This window comes from Triplophysa rosa, linkage group LG25 (assembly GCF_024868665.1).
Source record: "Triplophysa rosa linkage group LG25, Trosa_1v2, whole genome shotgun sequence".
Taxonomy (NCBI): Eukaryota; Metazoa; Chordata; class Actinopteri; order Cypriniformes; family Nemacheilidae; genus Triplophysa; species Triplophysa rosa.
The window spans coordinates 9,278,393-9,304,386 of record NC_079914.1 but is presented as its reverse complement, the minus strand read 5'-3'; the positions used below and the strand labels follow the sequence as shown (position 1 = coordinate 9,304,386).

The 25,994-nt window shown below is 37.3% G+C and overlaps 1 protein-coding gene across 4 annotated transcripts in view; it reads right to left on the bottom strand.

Annotated features, from left to right (window-relative positions):
• celf5a (cugbp, Elav-like family member 5a) overlaps positions 1-25,994 on the bottom strand; it is a 173,623-nt gene that overhangs the window by 56,353 nt on the left and 91,276 nt on the right. For all 4 annotated transcript variants that reach the window (XM_057325900.1, XM_057325898.1, XM_057325901.1 and 1 more), the window contains exon 3: positions 17,433-17,481. In XM_057325900.1, coding sequence (XP_057181883.1) covers positions 17,433-17,481 — 49 coding nt within the window. The remainder of the gene's footprint in view (positions 1-17,432; positions 17,482-25,994) is intronic.

Sequence of the window (25,994 nt, the reverse complement as noted above, 5' to 3'; positions counted from 1 at the left end):
AAATTGAAACAAATAGGTGCGCCTTACAAAACAAGAGCTGTTTTTAGGATGCATTTATCATCACAGGACTTTGCTTATTAATTTATTGCACACTTTGAAACCATAAAACAGCTTCCCCTGGCTAATACAAAACACTTTCCTCGATCCCCACAAGCACTTTTTTTTTGCCATTTTAGCTTTGCTTATAACCCCATTTGGGGTGTACGCCCTGCGGGCGGTCTTAAAGACTTTATCTGTGTACTTGCCATGTTAACACACGACCTTAAAGTGTATCTGTGCCTGTGCCAGTCTCAGGTTGGCACAGGTTGGAGCCAGAAAGCTGTTTTGTCGCATGTCTGGCATGCCTAATCCAGCTGGTTTTCTGCGAAGCGTGCCAACATCTCTTGTTTCCAAACACGCTTGTGATTGGTGGACAAAGCCCAAGATAGACATTGCATCGCACCTGCTCAAACCATCCCTAAGGCTGCCAACCCATAGGAACGAAACCTGACAAATGAGATCTCTCTAATATCTCAATAGTTTCTCAGAGACAGCAATGAGATTAAACGGAGCAGATGGAAACCTTTGCTCAAGTCTCCTCTGGAGTTTCAAAACAGATGTCAAGCTGTGCTTGGATTTGCCAGATACTTCAAACAAAGGTCAAGGATCTCAAAAAATCATCATAAAAAAATTCTGCTGCACTCTTGTGTAATTTCATTGCGGGCGTGATATCTGTAGAAGGTAATACGGAGATGCAGGAACGTTCCCGCTCCTCAGCTCAGAGGATACATCTGCATCAAGGGCAAAATATTGTGATCTGTGATTACCTCCCCTTCACGTTTCATTAATGTCAACCAGATAGGGCCGGAACGGCGAGCCACCCCCCCACAGAGCGAACGCGGCAGAATTCAGTCGTGAAATATCGCAAATTGTCCTTTCCAGTATCGACGGCGAATTGAAGGAATCTGTAGGAACATTTATGATTTAATGAGGTGACACGGTTTGATCTCGGTTTACGCAAAACAGGTTATTTGTCAACATACTGAGACAAAAGATGTACTTGTAAATCTGTCGCGGCGCACAGTTGTGTACCTGACTCGGGTGCAAAGCAGCAGACCTGTTTTTAGAGTAATCCTGTGAAAAGAAGCTCTAACAAAAGAAGGTAAACGCTTTGTTTACTCTTGTACAAATCCGTCTCAAAAGCAAACCATGCATACACTGAATCTGTGCACAAATCGATGTATGATCATTTAGAGTGATCCACTTATATTTATAAATAACACGTATTTCTGTGTACCGAGTAAATGGCCAATGAAATGTTGTAATGATTTTTTAAATATTTGGATCGGAAGGTGACGTTATCTTACAAACAATATCTTTATAGTTATCATATTAATATGAATCGGTCTTAATTCTCATGATTTACTATTATTAAAAATAAATAAATAACCAATAAGTGATGCTAAACGTTTGACCGATAGCGTTGTACATTCAGCTGAACACTCATTTTCACATGAGCAACAACATTCGTATTTTATCATTATTAGTGAATACGACCCGATGACCTCATAGTGCCGAGGTCAAAAATGCAAAATATATATGCAAATTTACCAAAAAAGTCACATGGCCAGACAGAACCCAAACATAAATTACGTCACATTTCCGCCTGGAAAGGCATTGTTTTACTACATTTTTTACAAGCAGGATTTTCCGCTCCGGGCCAGAGAAATTCCCACTTACGCTTTTACGCCTTTGAGTTTTAAAGCCCATAAGACCTGATGGATTTGATATACCGTGGCTTGATGCTCATTGTCAATACAACTGAGTAACAGCGGACATGCAGCGTGGATTAAAAAGCCTCGCCAGATTGCTCCGGCCTTGCCATTCCTGCGCTTGCGTTCTGACTCCAAGGTTTTGTATTAGCATTCTGAATCAGTTCCAACATTCCCTTAAATGAATTCTCCTTTAAGCATATTTAGCTTCTCCCTTATTCCCTTGCAACATTAATAGGAGACAGATGTCCACAAGAGGGTCCAAGTTTTTGCCCATCATCCCTCATCAAGACACATTTGAAAAAAGATAATCATACAATGTACTATTGAAAGGTACATCTGACTGCTCATGTACAGTATGTGTGTAAGATACACTAGATGAAAAATGCAATTTCATTTCTTTTTAAACGACCATGGTGGAAAAGCAATTGATTGTTTCAAAACGATTTGTTGCATAATATTGTTAAGCCATCTGTTGGGGAGTACACATGGATATTTGTTTAAACTCTAACAACCCCATAATTCTGCAACAATATGCCACTATTTCATACAGTTTGATAGACTAAAGCAAATATTTTCAATATTTTATTAACTAACATTGGTTTTAAATGACTGGTATGAAATGTTGCAAAAGATTCATTTAGAAGTTTCATTTAGAAAAATTGAATACACAATATTTGCTGTCACTATAATCTATAACAGTATATGTCAGCATTATTATCATCCAAAATCTGAATTCAGAAAGTTATGAATATTATTGTGTAGTTTTTACATATGCACTAATAATTTACAATGTTATTGTTACGACCAAGAAAGTGATGCACTGTAATACATCATCGCTAATGCATTTAAGAAATGCACCTTCCAAATATGACATGCATAATAAAAATATATATAGCTTATCTATAAATATACAGTATATATATTTGACAAGAAATGCAGAAATGCTTATCTCTTACGCCACTTCCTTTCCGAATCCAAGATCCCTGGTTTTTCATGATAGCACATCTCTATTATTAGTCATAAGCTTGCGTCAGACGAATCTGAAGTGAGAAGATGCTCGTGCTCTGATCTACCCAATAAGCCTCCCCCGCCATCAAAGCGCTCTTTGAAGTTCATGTTCTCCTGAAAGATTGGTTCAGGTGTCAGGTCAGAGTTCCTGTAGCCAAAGGTAACGGCGGCCATTTGAAGCCCTCCGTGCCTTTGTGTTCTTAGCCAGCCAATCATGTTTATTATCAGGGGGCAACAGGAACAAGCTTGTTTCGGTAAGACATGGATTTTTTTATCCTAACGTTGCCATTTGCTTTTTTAAATGTCTAAATGCACGAGGTGGGAAGTGAAATCTGGTTTTGGAATCAGAAAAACAATGCTAGTTTGAAGTAGATAGATCTTTTGAATATACAAGGACTTTAAATGTGATGTGTTCGTATTTTGTGAAATGGGATGATAGAAAAAACACAGAGAGAAGAATAAGCTCAAAAAACTTGATAGCATGATAGCTTAGGGTCGAAATATGTGGTAAATATCTAAATTATATATATATATATATATAAAGTATACTTACAGTCTATTATATTATATAAATTTTCATTTATATATTTTTATGTATATTTTAAGTATACTTTATGTAGTAAGTACACTAATATCAGTGTACTAGTAGTATAGTGTGCTCTACTTGCTACTATATACTACTAAAATGTCTGCATTTACGATAAGGTGCTATTTGTTAACTTTAGTAAATGGATTAGCTAACATTAGCTAACAATGAACAATATACTGTAGTTTTTCATTTCATTTTATTAATCCTTGTTAATGTTAGTTAATGTCAATACAGTTATTCGTGTTCGTTCATTGTGCATTAATTTATGTTAACAGTAACAGCATTTGATTTTAAAAATGTATTAGTAAATGCTGAAATTAACATGAACTACGATTAATAAATGCTGTAGAAGGATTGTTCATTGTTAGTTCAAGTTAGCTAATACATTAAATAACAGCACCTTATTGTAAAGTGTTAGTTTGTAAAAAAATATATTAAAACTATTAGTTTATATTAAAAGATTTTTAAAGTATACAAGAGTAGTATAAAAGAGTAAAACTTTTAAGTATACTTTAAGTTTAACAATAGTAAAATTTGAGTACACACCTAGTTTACAACTACGATTTTTGTACAGCAAGCGAATTTAAAAGTATACTGATAGTTTACTAGTTCAATACTTAGAGCATAGTTGAAAATATATGATGACTAAAAAAATGCTACAAGAAAACTACTAGTTTAGTAGCTTTTATACTTATTTTATACTTAAGTAAGTTTTCTTGCTGCATATTTATGAAAAGTACATAAAAAGAACACTGTTAGTAAACTTTATTTTATTTTAAAAGAAGCATACTTCTTGTAACATACTTTTGTACATACATAAAATTATTCATATTTGTATACATTGCACTACTACAGTTTTGACTTTGTTTACATCATATCATACTTGCACTACTATTGTATTGATCGACTCTGTTTACATCTATGGATACTTGTACTACTACAGTATTGATTGACTCTGTTTACATCATATGCGTACTTGCACTATTACAGCATTGACTTGTTTACATCATATCATACTTGCACCACTACAGTTTTTGACTTTCTACACTCCCCATTCTTTGCTATGCTATATATCTTTGCTTATATATGTGTATGTGTACATGTTCCCTTTTTTTACGGAGAGCAAAAATTTCGTTGTACAGCTATACAATGACAATAAAGATATATTCTACTCTATTCTATTCTATTCTATTCTAAAGGATACACATACACCTTGCCACACCGTTTCACCGTTTCATCTGCAGTTAACTTCTGGTCTGGTTTGGCTAGTGTCTAGTAATATAACTATGTATATTTAATTTAATTTATGTTAACATTCATTTATATTATTATTTTATTGTATAATAATTGTATTTAATAAACGATTCATTGAATTTTGTTGTATGTTCATTTTATTAAATAAACCATTTGTTGAATGGGTTCTGTAGTTTTGACGATTTTAAGGAAACCGTATAGTACATTGACATCTATAGTGCTTGCGCTTGGTATCGCAGTCGAAATTCAAAATATTGGAGAGACAAGTTTAGCCAAGTAACGGTTCTTCTCGGTTTCTTTTGCTTGTTATCAGGCAATAATCTACAGGCAATCTATTGTTTGTGAATGTGTACCGGAAGTTAAGGGCGGTCCACGAACGTGCGCATGCGCAGTAACATTCGTTTATGCTGTCACATTAAAACCGTCTATAGCGTTATACTTTCACAGCATGTCAACAACTGTCTCATTTGTGTCCATTTCTGTTATCCCAAAACAACTTTAGGAAAAAATTGAGACAAGGTAAACCCCTACAACCGGATAGAAAATGTATTCAATCATCTGAGCCATTTTAGAACAACATAAATGGGATATAAAATGTTCTTCTACACAGTAAAATCACCAGTGTTAAAAAGGTCAAATTAGCACTCACAGTGTATATGTAATCCACACTCTCAAAATGTGGATTATATAAACACTGCTAGAGTAAATTTGACCCTTTTTAACACTGGCGTTTTTGCTTTGTAGGTCCACAAAAGCTGCTCATAAACATCAACTTGTATCAAACTCAGAACATTCTCTCCACGCAAGGGCAGAACGCCAAGCGTGGCAGAACCCACAGTGTGCCGGTGTTCGAAAATCCACAGGTACGTGTAACGAGAGTGTACGGTTATCAACGCTAATGTTAACGTGTTTTCATGCCTCACAGCAAAGGTTACAGATCCTCAAATTGCGACTCTTTTACAACCGACTAGTGAGCACTTCTTTCTCCATTATCTGCGCTCTCATTTTCCCCGGCTGGCAGGGTAATCAGTAGCCCGTGCCGGACAACAAGACCTAAGTACACATACAATCGTCAATTATGGAGAGTAACGTTCAAAGCCTTTCTGCAGTGCGGGGGTCTCATTGGAGTCCCCGCCGTACTTGTGTGTTTGTCCTGGACTGGTGTCTGTCTGCTGCTGGGGTATTTTTGGAGGTGTGGTATGCATCATAAATAATGTACCTGTAAATGATACGCGTCTGGTCTCGCTCACAAACTTGGCACAGGAGCAAAAAGAAGGGGAAAGAAGCGATTCAAGAGGACGAGCCCAATGGTGCATCGAGCCATCTCGGGTCTTCGGTACACAGACGTACAAATCCCTGTGATTCTGCAGTAAAAAATTTAGGGATGTGTCACGACAAGCCGCGTCCAGCCATTGCGCATTAAAAAATGATTCCCCCTCCTCTTGCCTTTCAAGATCAATCTCGACTAGATATCCATTAGTCTCCTTTCACAAACTTTTTAAAGCATCTCCCATAAAAACGAGACGGCATATGCTGTCATTTGACTTTCTTTGAACTGTCGCACACATATTTCCTTTCTGCTGGGCTAACTACTTTAAGAGATTAAATAGAGGCTTCCACTGGCAGAAACTAAAGCACGCTAAATTGAACAAAAGAGAAATACAGAAAAATGTGCACTTATTGAAAAGCCTCCTTCTAGTTTAGCCTAAGAAATATACCTTGTGTTTCTTGGAATTGTGCTTAAAATCTCTCTAGGACAAACAACAAGGTTATTTACCTGCTTGAAAAGCTTTTTCAAAGACCAAACAGCCTTGAAGACATAAATCTAATTCAGTTCCTAGTAGCTGGTGCTGATGTGGTTAGTTTTTACTTCGTATTAGTATTCAAGTGCATTTAGAGCTGGAGTATAGACCTAAAATTATACAGAAAAATAATCCGCAAAAATCTGTAAAAAAAGATATATAATACAAATGTACATTATTATTATTAGCAGTATTAGTAGTTAATATTTATAAAGAATAATAATAATAATAATAATTAGAGATGCACCGATATATTGGCTAGTAATCGGTATTGGAAGATAAAAGCAATTTTGTCACATCTGCAATTGGTTTCCAAACAGCCGATTCTGTCACAATCAAAAGAGGACAGGAGATGAAATGAGTTGTGCTCTGTATATAGAAAATGTTAAGATCACCTTGTCATTAAATGAATTAATAATATTCAGAAAGTTAAGAAATATTAATGTAATCTTCAGAATCGGTATCGGCAGATGGCATTCTGAATAATCAGCTATCGTTTCGGTGGAGAAATTTAGTATTGGTGCATCTCTAATAATAATTAATCTACTGATAAGTAATAATAATAAAATATTAAAAAGTAATAATGAAGACATGTTCAAACTAAAAGCAAAAATGAGTGAAAAAAAATAGTATTAAAAAATAATGTTCAAACTAAATAAAGGATTAATGATACTAAATTATTTGCATTGACATGAATCATTTTATCAATGCATAGTAATTTGTTACGATGTAATTTTAAAATTCATAAAAGTAAATCTAACCTAAATTTGATTCAGACAAACATGAAAAGTGGCATGCGGAAAGCCCAGTGAATACTTTTTTAGCGATTACACAAATGACCCATTAAATCACAGTTAAAAATGTACGCAATAAAATGAACTGTTCGAATGCAAAGAACTTAACTTACAAACTCAAACTCTATTTTTACCTTCTGAATCAAAGGACCTCATACTGTATATCATTTTATTCAAAGCACAATTCACAGCAAATCCATAGGCGCAAACACATTTAAATAAAGGTTGAACTAAATCTGAATTCCGACGTCTAAGGATGCTTCTGCCGCAATCCAACCTTGAGTTTTACAAGTAATATTCATCAAAACGAGTTTGTTCACTTGCCACGGATAAACCTTGAGGTATTTTCAGGCCTGCCAGAGACAGCATCTATGTGTGTGTGATGTAAAACTCACAGCCGTGTTAGGATGAGTCGGGTCTCAGAGCAGTTCTGGATATAGCCTGTCGTAATCTCCTCCCATCTGCCGAAGGAGCATCTCTCCCCGCGCAGAGGCCCGACACCGGCCCACCCCATCTGGGCTTCTTCGAACTCTCCAACCCACCTGACCTGCTCGATCTTTTGTGCGTGTCTATATTAGTGCCTGCATTATCGTGTATATTATGTCGTGTTTTCAAAAGAACATTTCTCATTCTTGTGACGTTTGCGAGGGTGTGGGTCAGGTTTTGCCTACATTGTGCTGAATGTCCCCACAAGGACAGTAAAATCTACACTGACCTATGTTGCAGGGGGCAGCTGGTGGTCCCTATGTGGTAAACAGCTAAATTACCATATAAGAAATGCTAGGATGAAAATGTAATAATGCAGAAAGGTTACGTTCAAGGGTAGATAATGTAAAATATCATTCACTCAGTATAGAAAAAAATGGAATTGTCAGAAATCGAACAAAAAATCAAATGTCTTTTTACTGATATAGTTTACTACTAAAGTGAGTCTATAAATCATCCTGCACGTGTTATTCCTGTTTTATTTTGTGGTCTGCTCAGACATGTTAGATGACACATGTCCTTGTGCGTCCTGAATATGAGATGTGTATTATAAGTGTGAATTATATGTGTGCACGTGTGTGTGGCACTGGAGGGCGTGACAGCTTTAATGAGACGGCTGCATATGAAGGGCTGTTATTAGCGTTGAGAGCTACAGCCGCCCGGTGATTGCAGTGATTTCGCTCTGCTCTTTCGGACACGTCCAACCAATCAGAACACCTTGCGAGCTCCTATCAGAACCTGTGCAATCAGCCGACACGCTGGCCCGCTTCACAACAGCCGCCCAGAAAAACCCACATGTTCACACGTTCTAAAAACAATCTTCTACAATAAACGTAGTACAATGTGTCTGATATGAAGAACATCTAGATGTATTTGTGTTTTGATCCAAAATTAGTAGGTTAAGAGCTAGTGGACATCAGCTTGTGCACTGTTTGACACAATGGCTTTTACTGTATAACTGTATGACAGCTTTGTGTGATGAACATTAAGGTTATTATGGTGTACTATAGTGTAAAACATTTTTTTAACTATATTTTAATCTAATTACAAATAGGCCTAAATGTTATTTGGAAATGAGAATGAATAATTAATAAACGAAATGAAAATGACCAATGTTGCCTTAGCAAAAAAAAAAACTGAAAAAAGATTAATGTGAGCCACTAAGTAAAAATTAACTGAAAATAAACTAAAACTGTAAATAAAAAGTAAACTTATATAGCAACATAAAAATAAATAAAAATAATAAAATGACAAAAGCACATACCAAAATTGCACAAAAATAAAGTAAAATGTACTTGAAAATACAAAAATTCCACATTCAAAATATTAATCAAATAAAACAAATTCAATTTTTTTAATTACATTGAATATTAGTATATTGTATTGTAATGTATTATATTATATTATATATTTATTATATTTTATTTATAGTGTAGTAGCCATATTTGATCTGTGAAAAAAATTATTAGATATTTTGAATAAAAATGGTTGTTCCTGTTTAGGAAACTGATTTGAATGATGTGTTCATGAATCAGATGTATCTGGTACTTCAGAGTAACTCTCAACTCGATGAGCAGATATTCAGAATATAATGACTTATATTATGGTCTGTTCCATACAAAATCTAATTCTATGAATTTAGAAGACAAAGATATAGTGCATATGGACCACATTTATCAAACTTTTTACCATTTTGGAGTTGGACAGCTCCAGTCCCCATTCACTTTCATTATATATATAAAAATAGTTGATATTGACACAATTTTCGGATTAGCTGTTCCTTTTATCTAAGTAAGCAACAGCACCAGAGCACCAGCGTTCCATGCTGGGAACCGTCAACCAAACCTCAACATATGCCAGTGATCAACTAAAGTTGCAAGGAAAAAGAAGAAAACTGTAACAAGACCATCTAAAGCTATTCAACCTGAATTATATTTTCCAAACTCTTCAATCTCGATACAACCAGATAAACCATTACTAGACAGGCCGGCTGAACCCTGCCACCTTTGTTCCTGCCTTTACGTGAAGGTAAAAGGAAGAGTAGTTTGTTTCTCAAGGTGATTGTAGCAGCGATAAGGGAGCAATTCTTGTTAGGGGCGACAGCGAAGGGGCTCAGGCAGCAGTACAGGCTGGATAACCTTGTGCCTGCTCGCCCTTTTGCGCCAGACTCCTCTGCCTTGCCTCGACGGGGACACAATCTGCTGGCTGGAATTACCTCGCAGCTGGAGGAAAACTAAACATGATTTCTGACCTTTACTTCTTGTGTTCAACAGTAACCTTTGGTGGTCCGCTCGTGCAGACGGGACGGAATGAATTCCCGACCGCTGTGCGCATGGTTATATGCATGTTGGAGTCGAGAATGACGAGGGAACCGGAGGTTGAAAGATGTTCCTTCAATTGTCGTTCCATGTCTGGGAGACTGCTAACTTGCTAGGAAACTTAAAGGAACAGTACGCCCAAAAACGGTGGACTGAAACCATAAACGCTTAAAAAGTTTTAAAAGCAGGAAACTAGTACTGTAAACGTGGTCCATACCATATTTGGGTTTTCCAAGTGTAAAACAAACCTGACTTAAGTGAGAAAGCCTCGGTCCCCATTCATTATAATGGCAATCGAGTTTGAAACAACGGCAAGGAAACAAAGAATTTGTGTTTTTGCATAAACTGATTTTTCCACATTAACGCCACCCAAAAGTTGCAAATAGAATTTGTTGTAAACCCAGAGTTTCTGAGTTGAGGGCATTTGGTGAAAAACATAACACAAGCATTGAAAGTGACAGAGTTGACAGTAAATTTGTAATTGATCATTTATCTAAGCTGATTTCAGTGATTTTGTTTTGTTTATTCAGCAAAAAGAGTAAATTGATAGATTTTTTAACATTTACATAAGAGAATATCTTTGATTTCCAACTTGCGTCTGCAAGTTTTATGCACTGCCTGAGTTTTATTCATATTTTCAAAGATTATAACGCTGCTGTCCATCTAAAACCTCGTATCTCCATGTTTTGTGATTTTTATTTTTTGCCATAAATCACTATTATTAGTCACCCTTTATAGTTTTGTCACTGGGTTTTGCAAATATATAACCAATAAAAAGTATAAAAATTGCTTGTCAACTTTGACACACCAACACAGTCATAATAATTTAAAGGGGTCATATGACGCGAACACGTGTTTTTCTGTGTCTTTGGTGTGTTATAAGTTGCCCATGCATGTATTAGACACGTAAAATTGCAAAAATGTAAGTGTCGGAATGAAAGATGCATTCTATCTAAAAGTGAATGCTCACCCAGACCTGCCTGCAATGCCTCGTGTAACCACACCCCCATAAATCTACGTCAGTTCGTGGTATGATTTGACTAAGACCGCCCAAATGTATAAGCAAGTAAGGTGGACGTACCTGTCAGTACAATTGCTCTGGAACCTGATGTTCCAAATATGGTAAGAGGCGTTACATTTCCATCACACGCTTGCAGTATTTGACCAATCACTACGCACTGGTTAACTGGCCAATCATAGCACACCTCGCTTTTCAGAGCCATGAGCTTTGTAAAAAATCTGTTGTAAAAAATGCACGGTATGTGGAAAATACAGCGTTTTTGAACCTTAAATCGTGAACCTTGAATCTTAAATCTAAAACAAACGATAATATTCATTTTAGCCGTGTCACACGAAACCTTTAAAAAGCACAGTGTTTTTCTGTTTTCTGAAAAACTGTGAATTTGGACATCCGAGGTATCGGAAGGACTGCGATAATAACCATAATCTTCCTCTAACTTGATGTCCTACTATAATAACGACTTCCCAACTTGTAAATACAAATTTCCCAGAAGGACTTGAATGCACCATTAGCACGTTCTTACTAGTCCTCTTGTATGAAATATTTCATGGCTACCGCAATGTGAACATAAAGCCGATTTTTTATCCAGGTGTGTGGATGACTCTGAAAATACCCACAGCCAGGTGGATGAGTTTTTAAGCATGCGACAATGCCTCTGTGAAGGGGATTAGCATATATTTTTCACACATTCAGAGCAGCCAGGCGTAATTGAAAGGCATAATCTAGAGTTTTCTTCCCTTTCCCAAGGAGAAGCTACAAATACTTCTGCCACGCTTGTCGTTTTCGACTTGTTCCAGGGTTATTCAGGCAACTTCTTCTTTTGGCGCGCAAGCTAGCGCTAGCATGTATGCATGTGCATAAGTGTTGTTTTAGTGGTCTTATCCAGATGATTTCATTATCCCAGCAGAAAATATATGGGTGTTCAGCTCACTCACTTGCACACTTCACATCAACCCCTGACTGACACGATAAGGCAAATTCATGCAGTCTTATCCATCCTTTACGCTGGGATGTAACTAAATTTCAACCAGTCCAACCTAGCAGTAAGTCAAAGCACTGAGAGCCAATTGACCTGTAATATATACCTTCACGTTTGTAGAGAAGAAAAAAAATCCCACTTGATACAATTTAGGATTTAATCTCAGACGTGCGGTACGGCAGCCGAAGGATTCTAGTGTCCCTGCGGACGCTCTTCTGGGGACCAACACTTGAAAAAATCCATAAATCGGAACGACAAGCCTACGTGGATCGACTTAATAGAAATTAAGACACGGAACCTGTCACCGAAATGATTTCCACTCTGAATTGAGCTGCAAAAATGAAATAAAAGAAAAGGCTGCTGTTGGGGTATCTCCTCAAGGGGGTGGGGGGGGAGGGGTGATGTCGGGTTGGTAGGAGATCAAAGCGACTAAAGCTGATTTATCCTGTGTTAGGGCTTGAATGCCTCCGAGAGGCATTGAACAGCCCTTCAAAAAGCAATAGCAGCCACCTTCATATCCAGCCAGTGCCAGTCATCAGGCCGGCCGTGAAGCAAAATCAATCTGTTTCATATCAGAGATACCAGGGGAGAAAGTGTGTGTATGTGAGTGCGCGGTCCGTCCCCCAAAGCTGCTTTAAATGACACACGCTGCATAACAGAGCAAGGATATAAAGTGTTCAATAAGGCAAACATGCTGTTATCTGGAGGTAAGGACTAATATAAAAGTAGCCTGTGTGGCACAGAGGGAGTTGTCAATCAAACGCACTTAAATTTCTATTTTCGAATACTCCTCCTGATCGGTATGGGCGCATACTCTGGCAGTGTTCTTTAAAATCCAAAATAAAAATGTATAATTGACTTCCAACCAGGTGTATGTGACTATTAGTCTATTACAGTTTACAAAAACTAAACTAAATAAAATAAATGTAACTTATTTTTAATTTTAACGAAAGGACAAAATTGCTTAACAATTTAAACAAAATTTAACATGAAAATGAAAATATTAATATAATATTAAAATGGATTATATTTATAATATAATAAAAAAATTCATCAAATTACAATAAAATTGAGAACAAAACTAATAACTCTTAACGTAGCAGGTTTTAGGAGTCGCATGGATGGTTTTCGGTTTTCCTTTGTTGGTAGAATGTTACAATAAGGTTCAATATGCTAACATTAGCAAATCCATTAGTTATGTAATGTCAATGAGCTATTTTTTACAGCATTTATTAATGTAAATTTATAAATATATACGATTTCATTGTTAATCATATTCGTTCATAACGCATTAACAAGATTTAAAACGTAAATGTATAAACGATTTATTAAAATGTAAAATGCATTAGCATATATAGAAATTTGATTAAATCATATTTGATTATTATATTAATTACGTTATTTTGAATCTTATTGTAAGCATTACCGCTTTCATAAACGTAAACACAAAACCACAAATTTTATAATAATATGAGTCGCTATATGAGATTTTTTTATACTTTAATAAGTTAAATGTAAACTAAACCTCAATAAACCTTCTGCACAAAGGCATATATACTGCAGGATGATATCCAGTACTTAATTTAGATTTCTAGTTTGATGTCAATGTGCTTGAGCGGTATTGATGGGAGGTACACACAGTAAGACAAATAAAGGTTAGGAAACACTGTATTACAGCAAAGATAAAGCTAAGATGCATTACCAGGCAGATAATTGCATGTGGTTGACAATGGTAACAACCACTTAAGCCCTCCCCATTAATTCAAGGTTGCAACCTTTCAATCGGCCACTGTACTGTCCTTTCTCACGATAACCCATCGCATTATTAATTTAACTAGGCGGCGTGTCAATCAAGTGACCGGTCCAGGAGATTCTTTCTAATTCAAGGCCGCATGCAGATTGAAATGATTAAACTGTCCCTCTCGATGCTTTTTTTTAAATCACATTAGCTCTGCAGACTTAATAACCGCTGACAGAAAGCCCTTGTGGAGAAGGTTCGTTGAGGTTTAGAAGGTCTCTTCCTTTGTTTTTCTTTAAACAGGTGCGGTGACCTTTCATACACTTAACAAGATTACGAGCGTAATTAGAAACGAAGCCACTGAGGGTCCCAACAGTCAACCCTGCGGAACCCATGAGAGTAGCTGATGTCCATCGGGCGCCACCCTGCCATTATAGAAAGAAACATAATTAAGTTCTCACGCATGGATCCTCAACCACTCTAGGGAACGCAGGACGTGCCCACAAAGCACAAGTAGCATTAGCTCGTATCGCTACACAGCACGTAACCGCTGCCAAAAGCAATTGCATGTCTATCAAAGCAGAAAACTTCTAGGATTGGTCTGGGGTTTGGACAGAAATCCCCGGGAACCAATAAAATCACAATGGTGTTGGATTGCTCCTGGGGTGCTACTCCGAGCTGTTCATTTAAAATGATGTGCAACTATTGGGCCTGACCTAAGCACGCTCTCCATCTCCAACATGGTCACCAAGAGAAGGGCAATAAGGGACCCGAGGAAGTCCAACGGGCACCTGGGGAGCCCTAAGGCTGGCCACTCACAAAGAAGTCCAAAGACAGCTAAGTGTCATAGTCAATGCGAACACACACCTTTACAACGGCAAAATCAATGGAGCTATATGAGGCATCAATCTCCTGTACAAAGGCCTGCTTGTCTACTGCTGGGACGGACCATTTGGATGTGGAACTCGCACATTGAAAATTGACGTGATGGTTTTATGGGCTTCAGATGATGCATCCCCACGAAGACTCTTTTGTCTGCTTGGTGACCAGATTGGGATTTTTTTGGGTAAAAAAGTTCACAGTGCCATTGTTTCTGGAAGACCTTTGGAGTAGGTCTGGCATTCAGCATCAGTTATCTATTTAGATGAGTGGTTCACAACCGAGAGGAAGGGCGAAGCAAACTTTCAAGGAGAGAACAAAAAAATAAAAACAACAACCAGACAAGATTGATACATTTTAATGAATCCCCCAAACTATTTGTAATGGCAAATTGTTGCTGTTTTCTGAGTTTTTCACAGATATTTATTCATGTTTCTTTAAACATTACAAGCTGATTTAGTGAATTGCGCAGCATGTTACAATGAAATCAAATCCCTTTATTGTCACTCAACCATATGCACAATTAATTGGGATTTTTGGAAAAGAAAGTAAGCAATAACATTTTCTGTATCTAGAAAACCTGCAAACTGTATGCATTCTTAAAAGGTATTAAAAGGAAAATTGATTAGTGGTATTGACAACAAAATCTTGCAGTTGGCAACCTTGGAGGTATAAAACTTGGTAAAAAATGTTTTGGCTGCCTTAACTTTGTAAGTCTAATCAATATGGCTTTACAAGTCATTTCTACTTACTAGAGTGTCATGGCTCTGCTTCCTTAGTCATGTTTTTCTTGGTCCTGTAGCAGAGTCATGACAAAGTCTTTGGTTATGTGTGGAGAGAAACATATTATTGTCCGTTTGACAATAATATACGTTCTCTCCAGTGTCTTGTCATTGACCCCATTCCTCTTGTTTCCTCGTTATCTTTCCCTGAGTGTTTAATGTCTCACACCTGCCCCATGTCGTTATCCCTCGTTTGTGTTTCCTATAAATACCCTCTTGTTTCTTTGTCTTGTGCTCGTGCATTGTATGTGTTTGGTGCCTGTACTGTGTGTTTCTGTATCGTGGTCGTGCTCTTGCCCGTGTTCCTGTTCCTGTTCCTGTTCCTGTTCCTGTTCTTGTTCTTGTTCTTGTTCTTGTTCCTGTTCCTGTTCCTGTTCCTGTTCGTGTTTTGTGAGTTTTGTGAGTTTTGTGCCTCGTATGATTTAAGACGTTTGGTCGTGTCTTTGTGTTTAGTTTATTTGTCTTGTTTTCATTTTGCCCCCTCGTGGGAAGTCTCTTGTTTTATATATGTATATCAGTTTCGTTTACCCCATTGTGAGTGTTTTTGGTTGTGTTTTGTAAAATAAAAGTATCTGTTAACCCCTTCACTGCCTGCCTGCGCTTGGGTTCTTCTGCCAGTCCGTGACACTAGAGGGTATGCACGTGACATCACCGTCCACAAAAACCAAACGAGCCACGCTTTACACTATGTTATCAATCTGTGAAGTCAAGTTAATAAAGAAATATTACATTATTGAAATAGGAGAGATCTGGTATTTTCGTTAACATTTTAAGCAGATGTTTTTCATATTGACTTAAAGATTAACGTACGGCAAGGTTCAACGCGGAAAAGACTCAGTTTGTTTAATCACTACACATATTTTGCTCGAGTAGAAAATGTTTACTTACGGTTTTGCTTTGTGTACTTCCCCGGCATTGAAATCAGGTACAAACTAAATACCAGGAAACGCAATTCCGTGCTATATTTTAGCATACAAGGACACCTGGTTCCTATGTAGGTCGTAAGGATTAGTGTCTAGTCCAACTGTTTTAATTTTAGCAAATAATTGCGTGTTTTAGTCACGGTTTCTTTCGCTTCTCCTTTTGAAAGCAGCCATTTTGCTGAACATTTTGCCACTCAAGGGGGCGTGTTCTGACGTTTTCACGTGACGCCAGTGCATACCCTCTATATCCAATTTCGACCAGTGGTGAGTTGCTGTAACTGCAAATAAGTTTAAACTGCTTATTTATTGATGAGCTGATATAATGTAAAAACATTAAACAAGTACTTAAGTTGAAATGCCTTGTAAAGCCATATTGATTGTACTTAATTTATTGCAGCGAAATTTTTATTGTGTGCTCATTCAGACACTCATTCAGAAAACGTCAGCATTAATCGCCTTTGACCACCACATAACCCCCATGAACATACTGTACATGTAGATCTATTCAAACTAATTGGCAGACCACATGCTACACACTAAAGAAGACTAAGTAAATTAGCTTGGAGCGTATCCTGCAATAAAATTGATTTCTGGCAACCTGTGCACCCTCCAATCTCTCTCTACTTTTCCCCAACATCCGGCCCAATGGCGTCAATACCTTTCGTTTACAATTTGCCCCTCAATTTGACCAGACATCAAGTTTGCAAGGTTCGGGGCTCAGTGCTCCCGTTCCAATATCAAAGCTAATTACTTTTTAATTTACAGTATGCGGTTAATGGGTTTGGCGAGGGGAGGAAGGTTAGACAGGCAGCAGAAGCCACTTCCTTTCAGTTCGCTAGCACCGCGGCCTCCTTAATTAAAATGAATAATCTGGACATCCATCAGATAGACAGAGTTGAGAAGAGAGGAAAGCAGGTGAGCAAGAATAAAGTAGAGCGCAGGCATTAGTGCTATACGATTACCATCGCTTCCCTTGATATTGTAATGGCGATTATTAATTTTTAATGTTATTAATTTTTTTACTTGCTCACTGGTAGAGATCGAAAAGCGTACAGTAAATCGGAAAGATTGCCCGGGTAATAGTCAGCAAGAGCAAGACGCTTACCTCCACGGCTCTCGCTGTCCGCTGGCTTCACCTGGATGGGTCGGGTCATCTACGAGAAAAGAAACACAAGAGAGAATTACATGAAGTTACATCAAACAGTTCAATAACTTTTTTAGCTTTGTTGCCATATATTAAATAAGCAAAATACAAACAGCGTTGATTTGCTCAAGTGTTTTATTCGTGTTTGTATGCATAAAATTATGATATTTGAGTATAAATTGTGTGAATTGATTGCTCGAAGATTTCCTCGTGATTTCCTCAGGCTAGGGGGCGGGATTTGCATACATGGGCCGTGGTCAGGTTTCCATCCACGGTGGTTTTGATTAACAATGTGCATTCAGCGAATGTTTTTGTATTTGCTTTGCGTCTCTCTCGGTTACGCCGGCTATGGGCGGTGGCACGAAGCAAGTGAAATGCAACAACAATTAAAGTGAAGGCAGCCACTAGAGAAAGTAGGATCAATGAACCTCTATTGATCTCTGGCCCTTAGGCTGTGGAAAGTGTCTGAGAAGGAGGGATTCTGTGGGTAGAAAGCCAACAGTAATCTACTAAAGCCTGATAAGAATGGCATTTGTTGGATTAGATGCCTCTGTCATCACAGTTTTCGTGTCGTGTGTTGCGCGCAGCCATTTTTTAAAACTATCCCCGTAAAGGGTGTAGTATTCTCAGCTGGTTTTTGTATTGCGCAAACTCTAGCAAAACAGATTTTGTTTTGTTTGTTTTTTCGTCTGTCCATCGTTCAAGGACTCAAAGGATTTCGCTGCGGGATCAAAGGATGTTCAAAGAGTTTGTCTGCGCTTCCATTTACGCCTACCTGGGGATATAATTTAAAGCACAAAGAGAATATTGTAAGGGAGGAATGTTTGATTATTGAAACATTAAAGAAACATTAGAAAGTGGTTCTAGTAATACGATTTTTTGTAATGTCATCACAAAAAAAAAAATTTGGTAAGAGTTACAAAAAAATCTAGAAACTGATTTTTATTGTAAATATTTTGACACTGCCAGTTAAACGTTATCCTAAACACTGAATAATACAGGTGGAATAGCTAAAGCTATATTTAAAGGGACAGTTCACCTAAAAACTAAAAAACCTAAAACTCACCCCCTGACATTTCAAATCTGTATGTCTTTCTTTCTTCTGCAGAAAACAAAAGAAGATATTTTCAAGAATGTTGGTAGCCGAACAACATTGGTACCCATTGACTTGCATTGGTTTTGAATTTATACAATATAAGTCAATGGGTACCGCCATTCTTCAGTTACCAACATTCTTCAAAATATCTTCTTTTGTCTTCTGCAGAAGAAAGAAAGTAATCTTTGAAAGCTATTTGATTTGCTCTTCATCTGTGAAACACAAAAGTGATTATTTACAGTATCGTTGCACTTAAGCTGCTTTTTCTGCAAAATGAAAGTGAATGCAGCTATCAAGCAAGATTTACAAAATAAGTTTCTCAGTAAACGGCTCTGTAAACGTTTCAATCTGTTTCCCACACAAACTTGTCATATGACTTCAGAATAATGTGTGTGTAAATGCCTTTTTTGATTCCATTTTGTCTTTTTTTAGCTTTACAGCTGGTCACCATCCGCTATCACTGTATGGAAGACAAAAACCTGAACATTCTCATCATTTGGCATTCCACAGAACAAAGCAATTCAAATAGAGTTTAAAATGACATAAAGATGATTAAATGACAGCATTTGAATTTTTTGGGTGAACTATCTCTTTAATTGTTGAAAAACAGGACAGATCGTGTCCTGAAGGCCTACTTTACACTCTAACATTCATTTCTCAGCATCATAGTCCAATGGGAGCTTTTCATCGATCCAAAATGAACTGCTAACAGCAACACAGCAGGCCCGGTTTGGATGAAAAAGGCCAAGAGCTGCGCTGAGATTTGCGACAAGATTACACAAATTTGCAAAGCGTCCTTTGCCGCTCCCCCAGCCATCTGTAACCCGAAATTAAGCCTTTTCGAATGCTGCAATGACTTTTGTCACACGCAGACTCCAACTTCAGGGGCCAAGAAAATGTTTAAGAGATGCCAGGATCAACATTTTTTTATTATCCTCAACATATTTTCTTTGCCGTCCAATTGCGATGAGGCGAACAGAAAAGGTCAGTTTTAAAGACAGGCCAATCCCATAAAAGCGTGACTTGTTCAAGGAGAAACACCATAATGGGATTTTAAAACGCCTTAATAACATGCTGATATATGAGGAAGAGGGCCAGGCCAGATTCATTAAGTGTTAAACGTATCCATTTTCACCTTGAGGATATGAATAACCTTCCTCGGAGAAATTATTCCATAAATGTATCCGTCGTAAATAATAACTAGCAGGGTCTAAGTCTTTGTACATGGGGTAAAAGGAAAAAAGATGTAATTCTTTTGAAGGTTGGAGTTCAGTTGCGTCCTCTCGCGCAAGCTTTTCTTCTTGGGTTTGCACGGCCCAAGGCGCAGCCGGTGTCCTTTAAAATAACGCAATGAGATTCTGTTGAATTGCGTAAGTTGTTTCATTTTTCTAAACTGCTTTTCACTCCCCTCGCCTCAGAAGTTCTCAGGCGTAAATAAAAAACAGACCAGAGCAATTTGTGAAACATACCCATCCCAAACAAACCGTTTGACAAAAAACACAAAGTGATACTGGCAAAATGCGGCCCACATTAGACAGAATAGATGCATTTCTAAATGCATCGCAATATGCATCCAACACCTCGTAATGAAGAACTGTTTTGCGAGGCGATGCACCGGAAGCCATTTGACTTTCTTCACAACTGTCCTACATCTGTACACACCATCAGTGAGATGTATTCCAAACACATTGGACTTTCGGATGGGGTTTATGGATCCACATCCCTAACCAGTCACTGTCCCGGCCATAAAATGCTGGCGTAATGGTCTATTTGTTTTCCTTAGAGCAATGTGCTTCTCCCTTGAACATTTAGTATCGATAGCGCTCGGTTTATTGCATTTTTCTCACCTCTAATGGGATACCACACACTTAAGGTACACACACGTTCACAACAACACTATACACACACTCAGAGGGATGAAACAATTCTGTCTGATAATGATAATCAGAAAAATATTTAAATGTTATTATTTTTACCGATAAATTGTATCATAAATATCGTCTAAAAATAAACATAACAAAAAAACAAAACAAAACACAAAAAATAATTAAAACATAATATATAAAAATGAAGTAACATAAAATAATAATAATGTTATTTATATCTACCTTTTAGATATGAAATATGGTTGGTAAATATGAACTGTTTAATAATAATAATTATTATTATTGTTATCAAACCGTTATTATTTAAACATAATATTTACTAATATCTAAAAGGCAAACATTATTAGTACTACTTTTATTATTATTATTAAAAAGTTAATATTTACAAACAATTTTTAATAATACCCATAAGGCATAAGTTACTATTATTATTATTATTATTATTATTAAATATTTAGTATTTAAAATAATATTTTATTTTTTAGTAATATGTAAACAATCAATTAGAATGGATATGAAAACATTAACATTTATAGAATTATAGAAACTAGAAACTATGTACAATTGTAGTCAGCATTCTTTGTTTAATTTTTCAGCTGCATCTTCACTAAAAGATGATGATGTCTCATAAACAGACAAGTTATTTTGAGTTGATAATAAAAAAATGATAATAAAAGCTTAAAAAAAGTTACAAAATACATTAAAGCACAACATTTATGTAAGTACAGATGATCGTCTAATATCGTCTGACGACAAAGAATTTATGGACCTAGTGTATTATGCAACCCTACACATTCATTTTACACATAGAACCAGCATTTGATAAACTGGCTGTCGTCAAGGAAACCGTTCATTTAGTCTGTCCTGAGAGACTTTAATGCCTCGGCTGCTTTTGTACCTTCATACCGAAACCGCTCTTTACGTAAGATAAAACGAGTCCGTTTGCTTTACGCTGCATTCGTGGCACAAAAACAACACGTGTTGTAATTGTGATAGATTCAAGGAGGTTTCCGTGCGACTGTACTGAGGTTTGGAAAATCGAGGGAATGGGGAGAGGGTGGGTGGGGGTGCAGAAGAAGGGCAAAACCACTGCCTGCAACTGCCAGATAAGATTGCTTCTCAGCTGAGTGGCATTTCCAGCACCGTGACTCCACCCTATTGCTCCTCCACATATGCTGATAGACTCACGCTGACACGAACGTGCACTTTTACGTTTCCGGCCCGAGGCTAAAGCACCGGCGTCCCCGCGTTTGCCAATCTGTTGTTTAAACTCGGCGGAACAATTCAAATCCCCACGTCCCAACGGGAGCCGCGTCTCATTTGGGATGATGCACGCGTTCCGACACGCCCTCGGGTCCCAGCATTCCGACCCGGAATTCCGACGGAATTAGATATAGCAGCAACTGTCTCTCTCTCTCTTAAACACACAGTACTCCATAATCACGTTGTTTGCCGTGCAGCTGTCTTTCAAAAGGGGGAGCTATCAAACAGGGTAAACAAAATCCAGAGGGGGATATGAGACAGCCATTCTCCTGAGAGGCAGTCTGTTCTCCTGTAGCGATGTTTGATTAGGCACCGCTGTGCCGGGGTAGATAGAAATTCAGAACAAGCTGCTCGGAGCAAATCGGGACTGCGTCCCGTCGCCCTCGTCTATGATGAATGCGAAATAATTCCAGTATTTGTTTTACCACGGTCTGTCATGGTTCGCATGAGGGACGAACAGTCAACGTAGATTCAATTAATGGTTTGTGGTGCTTTTTCGAATCAGAGTCTTTGTTTTCATGCATTAATAAAACAGAGGATGGCACTCAAAAATCCTGTGTTTGCCATAGCAGCTTACCCAGAATACATTTATTTGAAAGTAGACTGTTCTGTTAAATTTTTTCCAGGTGACTGGAGTCAGTGAGCAGAGTCACAGCTTGCAGAATCTCAGGAAACAGACTTTAAGCTTTGCCCACCTGCTGGGCTGTGTGTTCAAAAGCTGTTTTGCATCAACGTTTTTTTCTCCTGTGCAACGTTAAAACCACTCACAACAGTGTCTCACTATTTCAGAATAAGAGTTAAAACAGATTTTTATGTGTCTTGCCTAATAATGCCTTTTAGCCTCGTCTATATTTAGTATATTATGTAAATTATATGCAGGTATGTAAAGATCACTTTGGAAAACGTAAACAACGCTGGTCCAAGAGAACTTCCCGTTTCAGATTTTTTAACATTACGCAAATGTTTGAATATAATACAACCAACAGATCATTTATAACAAAATCAAAATGTTAAATGGATATCTGTAAGATTTAATTTTATATGGGTTGTAACAATATATCGAAATATTGCATATCGCAACACAAAAACATTAAGATATGTATCAAAACGCTAAGGCAATATACTTTAAAATTAAAATTTATTTTTTATATTTATGTTAAAATTCAGTTTAATTTTTCTGTGACAGATCTATTCAGTTTTTATTAGTTTAAAAAAGATGGTTGAATTAAACCTTGAGTGTTGTCAAGTCTTTAACAAAATAACAAATGTTACAAAAATTGTTAAAGAGTACATAACATGAGATCATGAAAATTAAATTTCATGCAGTGTGTAATGTTGGCGTGTTTGAAAGTAAGCAGTCTGCCAAGTTGTAAATTCGAAAGTGAATAAATAACAAAGTTATTGGCTTGTAAAAAAGGGAGTCGACTCTGAATCATGCACAGGAGTCGTCCCTAGTCCGATTCGCGAACCACCGCGGATTTACGTCACTACTTCTAGTCCCTGCCTACGTTTTGCTAGGACTGGCCGCGAAAACTTCACTCTTCTCCCCCAAACACTGTAGCTTGTGAGCCTCATTTGCGGTAGACCAATCACAGCAGACTAGACCATCGGACCAATCACATCAGACTAGGCTAGCGGAAAGGAGGGGATTGGACAGATGAATCGCAGAACGAATCATTTGAGAGTCAGTCTAGAAATAAGGTAAGAATAACTGCCTATTATTACGAAATAATAGTGTTTTTAAACCTTCTATGTACATAAACTTGTTGTAGGACACTCCATAAACCAAAGTAGGACCTTAAAAATCCCTAGTTATGTACTCTTTAATGTTTTGAGGAAAACTCTGTAATTTGAGTGTCAGGTTTTTATTTTTATTTTTTATTCAAATATCGTGATGCAGTCGCAATTGTAACCCAGTATCCTGCATCGTATCGATTCAATACGATACACGATATTACAATATTTTTATAGTAAGATCAAATTAAAATTAAGAAATGAAATCGGAAGTACTTCTAGACCAGTGTTTACATCTTATTATAGTTCCAGTCTTAGATTCTGATTGGACAATACAGCATTTGATCTGTGCTAAAATACATTGTATAAAAACAACCATGGAATAAAACATTAGCTTTATCAGACAAATACTTGGTATTAACTTAAACTGTTGTATAAAAGCACTATTTGGAATCAAATCTACATTGCTTGTAAGTTTAACTACATAAACATAAAGGTGCAATCTGTAACTTTTGACTCTACAGTATATCACCATCTCTGTTTAAAACATAAAATTGGCGGTTACTTTACTAATCTGTATGTAGGTTGAAATTATGTAATACTGACATTTCCTATAAAATCGTACCAGAGAGCTCTTATAAATCAATATTATAAGCTTACTGTTGCGTGTTACATACATTGACAACTTTGAGCACCGATTTTTTTTATGTATTAACTCAATTACCGCATTTCAGAATTAATATTACCATTAACTAAAATCAAAATAAGACATTTCCAAATCGTATAGTAACCCTGCTGTGTATGTGAGCTTGTCTTATTAAAGACAATGAATGCTCAAGGTTTGGCTTGAGTTTAACGACAAGATAACAGCCTATTCCCAGATCGTTATTTAGCATTAGCAGGCCATCAAAGCCCCATGTCCTCTGTTATTCCTAATAGGGAAATAAACACCTCTTGACTGGAGCATCCCGGCTGTGATAATTAATATTTCCAATTATTGATTTGAAAGTGTGCTGTGTGGTGAAAGCCGTGGCCTAATAAATCTACTGTACAAGAGATGAGAGCAGGAGAGAAAGACAGTGAGCTTAGTAAAGGGGCAACCCAGTATCACGCCAAAGCGTGAGTGTCAGTGTCACGCTTTGCCTCCTCTAGATGTGAACATGACACGCGCATGAGGGTGGAGTAACGTTAGCAGAATGGGCCGATTTTCTAATGTTTTGACATGTACTGGTGTACATGGTATTTTGTGTATGTTTATTACTCTGTGCGCACACTTTAGACGCATTTTAGCACGTAATTATATAATATAAAATACAACACAACACAACACAACACAACACAACACAACACAACACATAACAGGCAGATACGGCTACAGATGCCTTTTATTCAAAAAGTGCAACCATTCCAAGCTTTACGAGGTCGAAGAACAGCGATCCCCTTCTCAGTCCGATGTAGAAACCGGTTCTGGTTGCGTACAATTTCAAAAATAGCCGACAGAACGTCAGCTTCGATTGTGAAATGTCATTGGCTCTTGTGTGTCTCGTGACTGGTTGCGTCATAACATTCGCTTACGTTATGAAACGCCATTGGCTGTCCTGCTCCGATTGCATTACACGCTAAACGCCAGTACGCAACTGCATGAGTTCCTTCCTGGTCGTCGGTGATCAAAACCTACAGTGCTCACACAATCGTACAACTACAAAGACTCGGAATGCTACGCGACCTGTACGTAATGTTTTATACTGTTTTGCTGTGTGTTTTAATAAATGCCTGTGGCTGACTTCTATTTGCTTGTTGCGTGTTTTTTAATCATCGGGAGGTGGGTAGGTTTAGGGAAGGAGTGAGGGTAAGTGCTCTAAAATATCTATTATTTTATATATAAGTACAATTATTTATAAAGTATTATAAAAGTATTTATAAAATCGTTTCAGTTTTACAAGTGCAAAGAACTTTTTTTGTTGCATTTCCAAGTGGACCAGCATGTCTGGCGTGATACTGGGCCGCAAGGGGAGAGAGTTTCAGTAAATAACAACTCAAAGGGTTTTAAGAGACTTGGAATGTGGCGAATGAGTCATGTGGATTACTTTTAAGATGTGAATAGTGCTTTTTTGTCATTTAGGAGCATGCAGTCCCCATTTACTTTCATTATAAACAGTGGGAAGACAAAGTTCAACTTGCTTTTCTAGAACGTTGATTTGAAAATAAGAAGCTGCTTATATCGATCTAGAATGACATGGGGATAAGTAAATAAGGACATTTGCTGAATTTTCATTTTTGGGTGAACTGTTCCTTTAAATGTACATTTAGTAGTGGACTCATTTTCGTCCTCTGAGAGGCTCTGGCAAACAAATAAAAAAGAAAATGAGAGCAAATGGATAGAGAGAGGTGAAAGTATTGTCAGTGTGTGCGTGCGTGTGCGGTACGCTCTCAGCACCTCTGTGGAAGCTCTGATAAGAGCATCGACTGCGTCGACTTGTCAATCTCAAGCGTCTGAAGTCGAAAACTCCTTTAGCTTTTCTCCAATCCACACAATACCAGAGG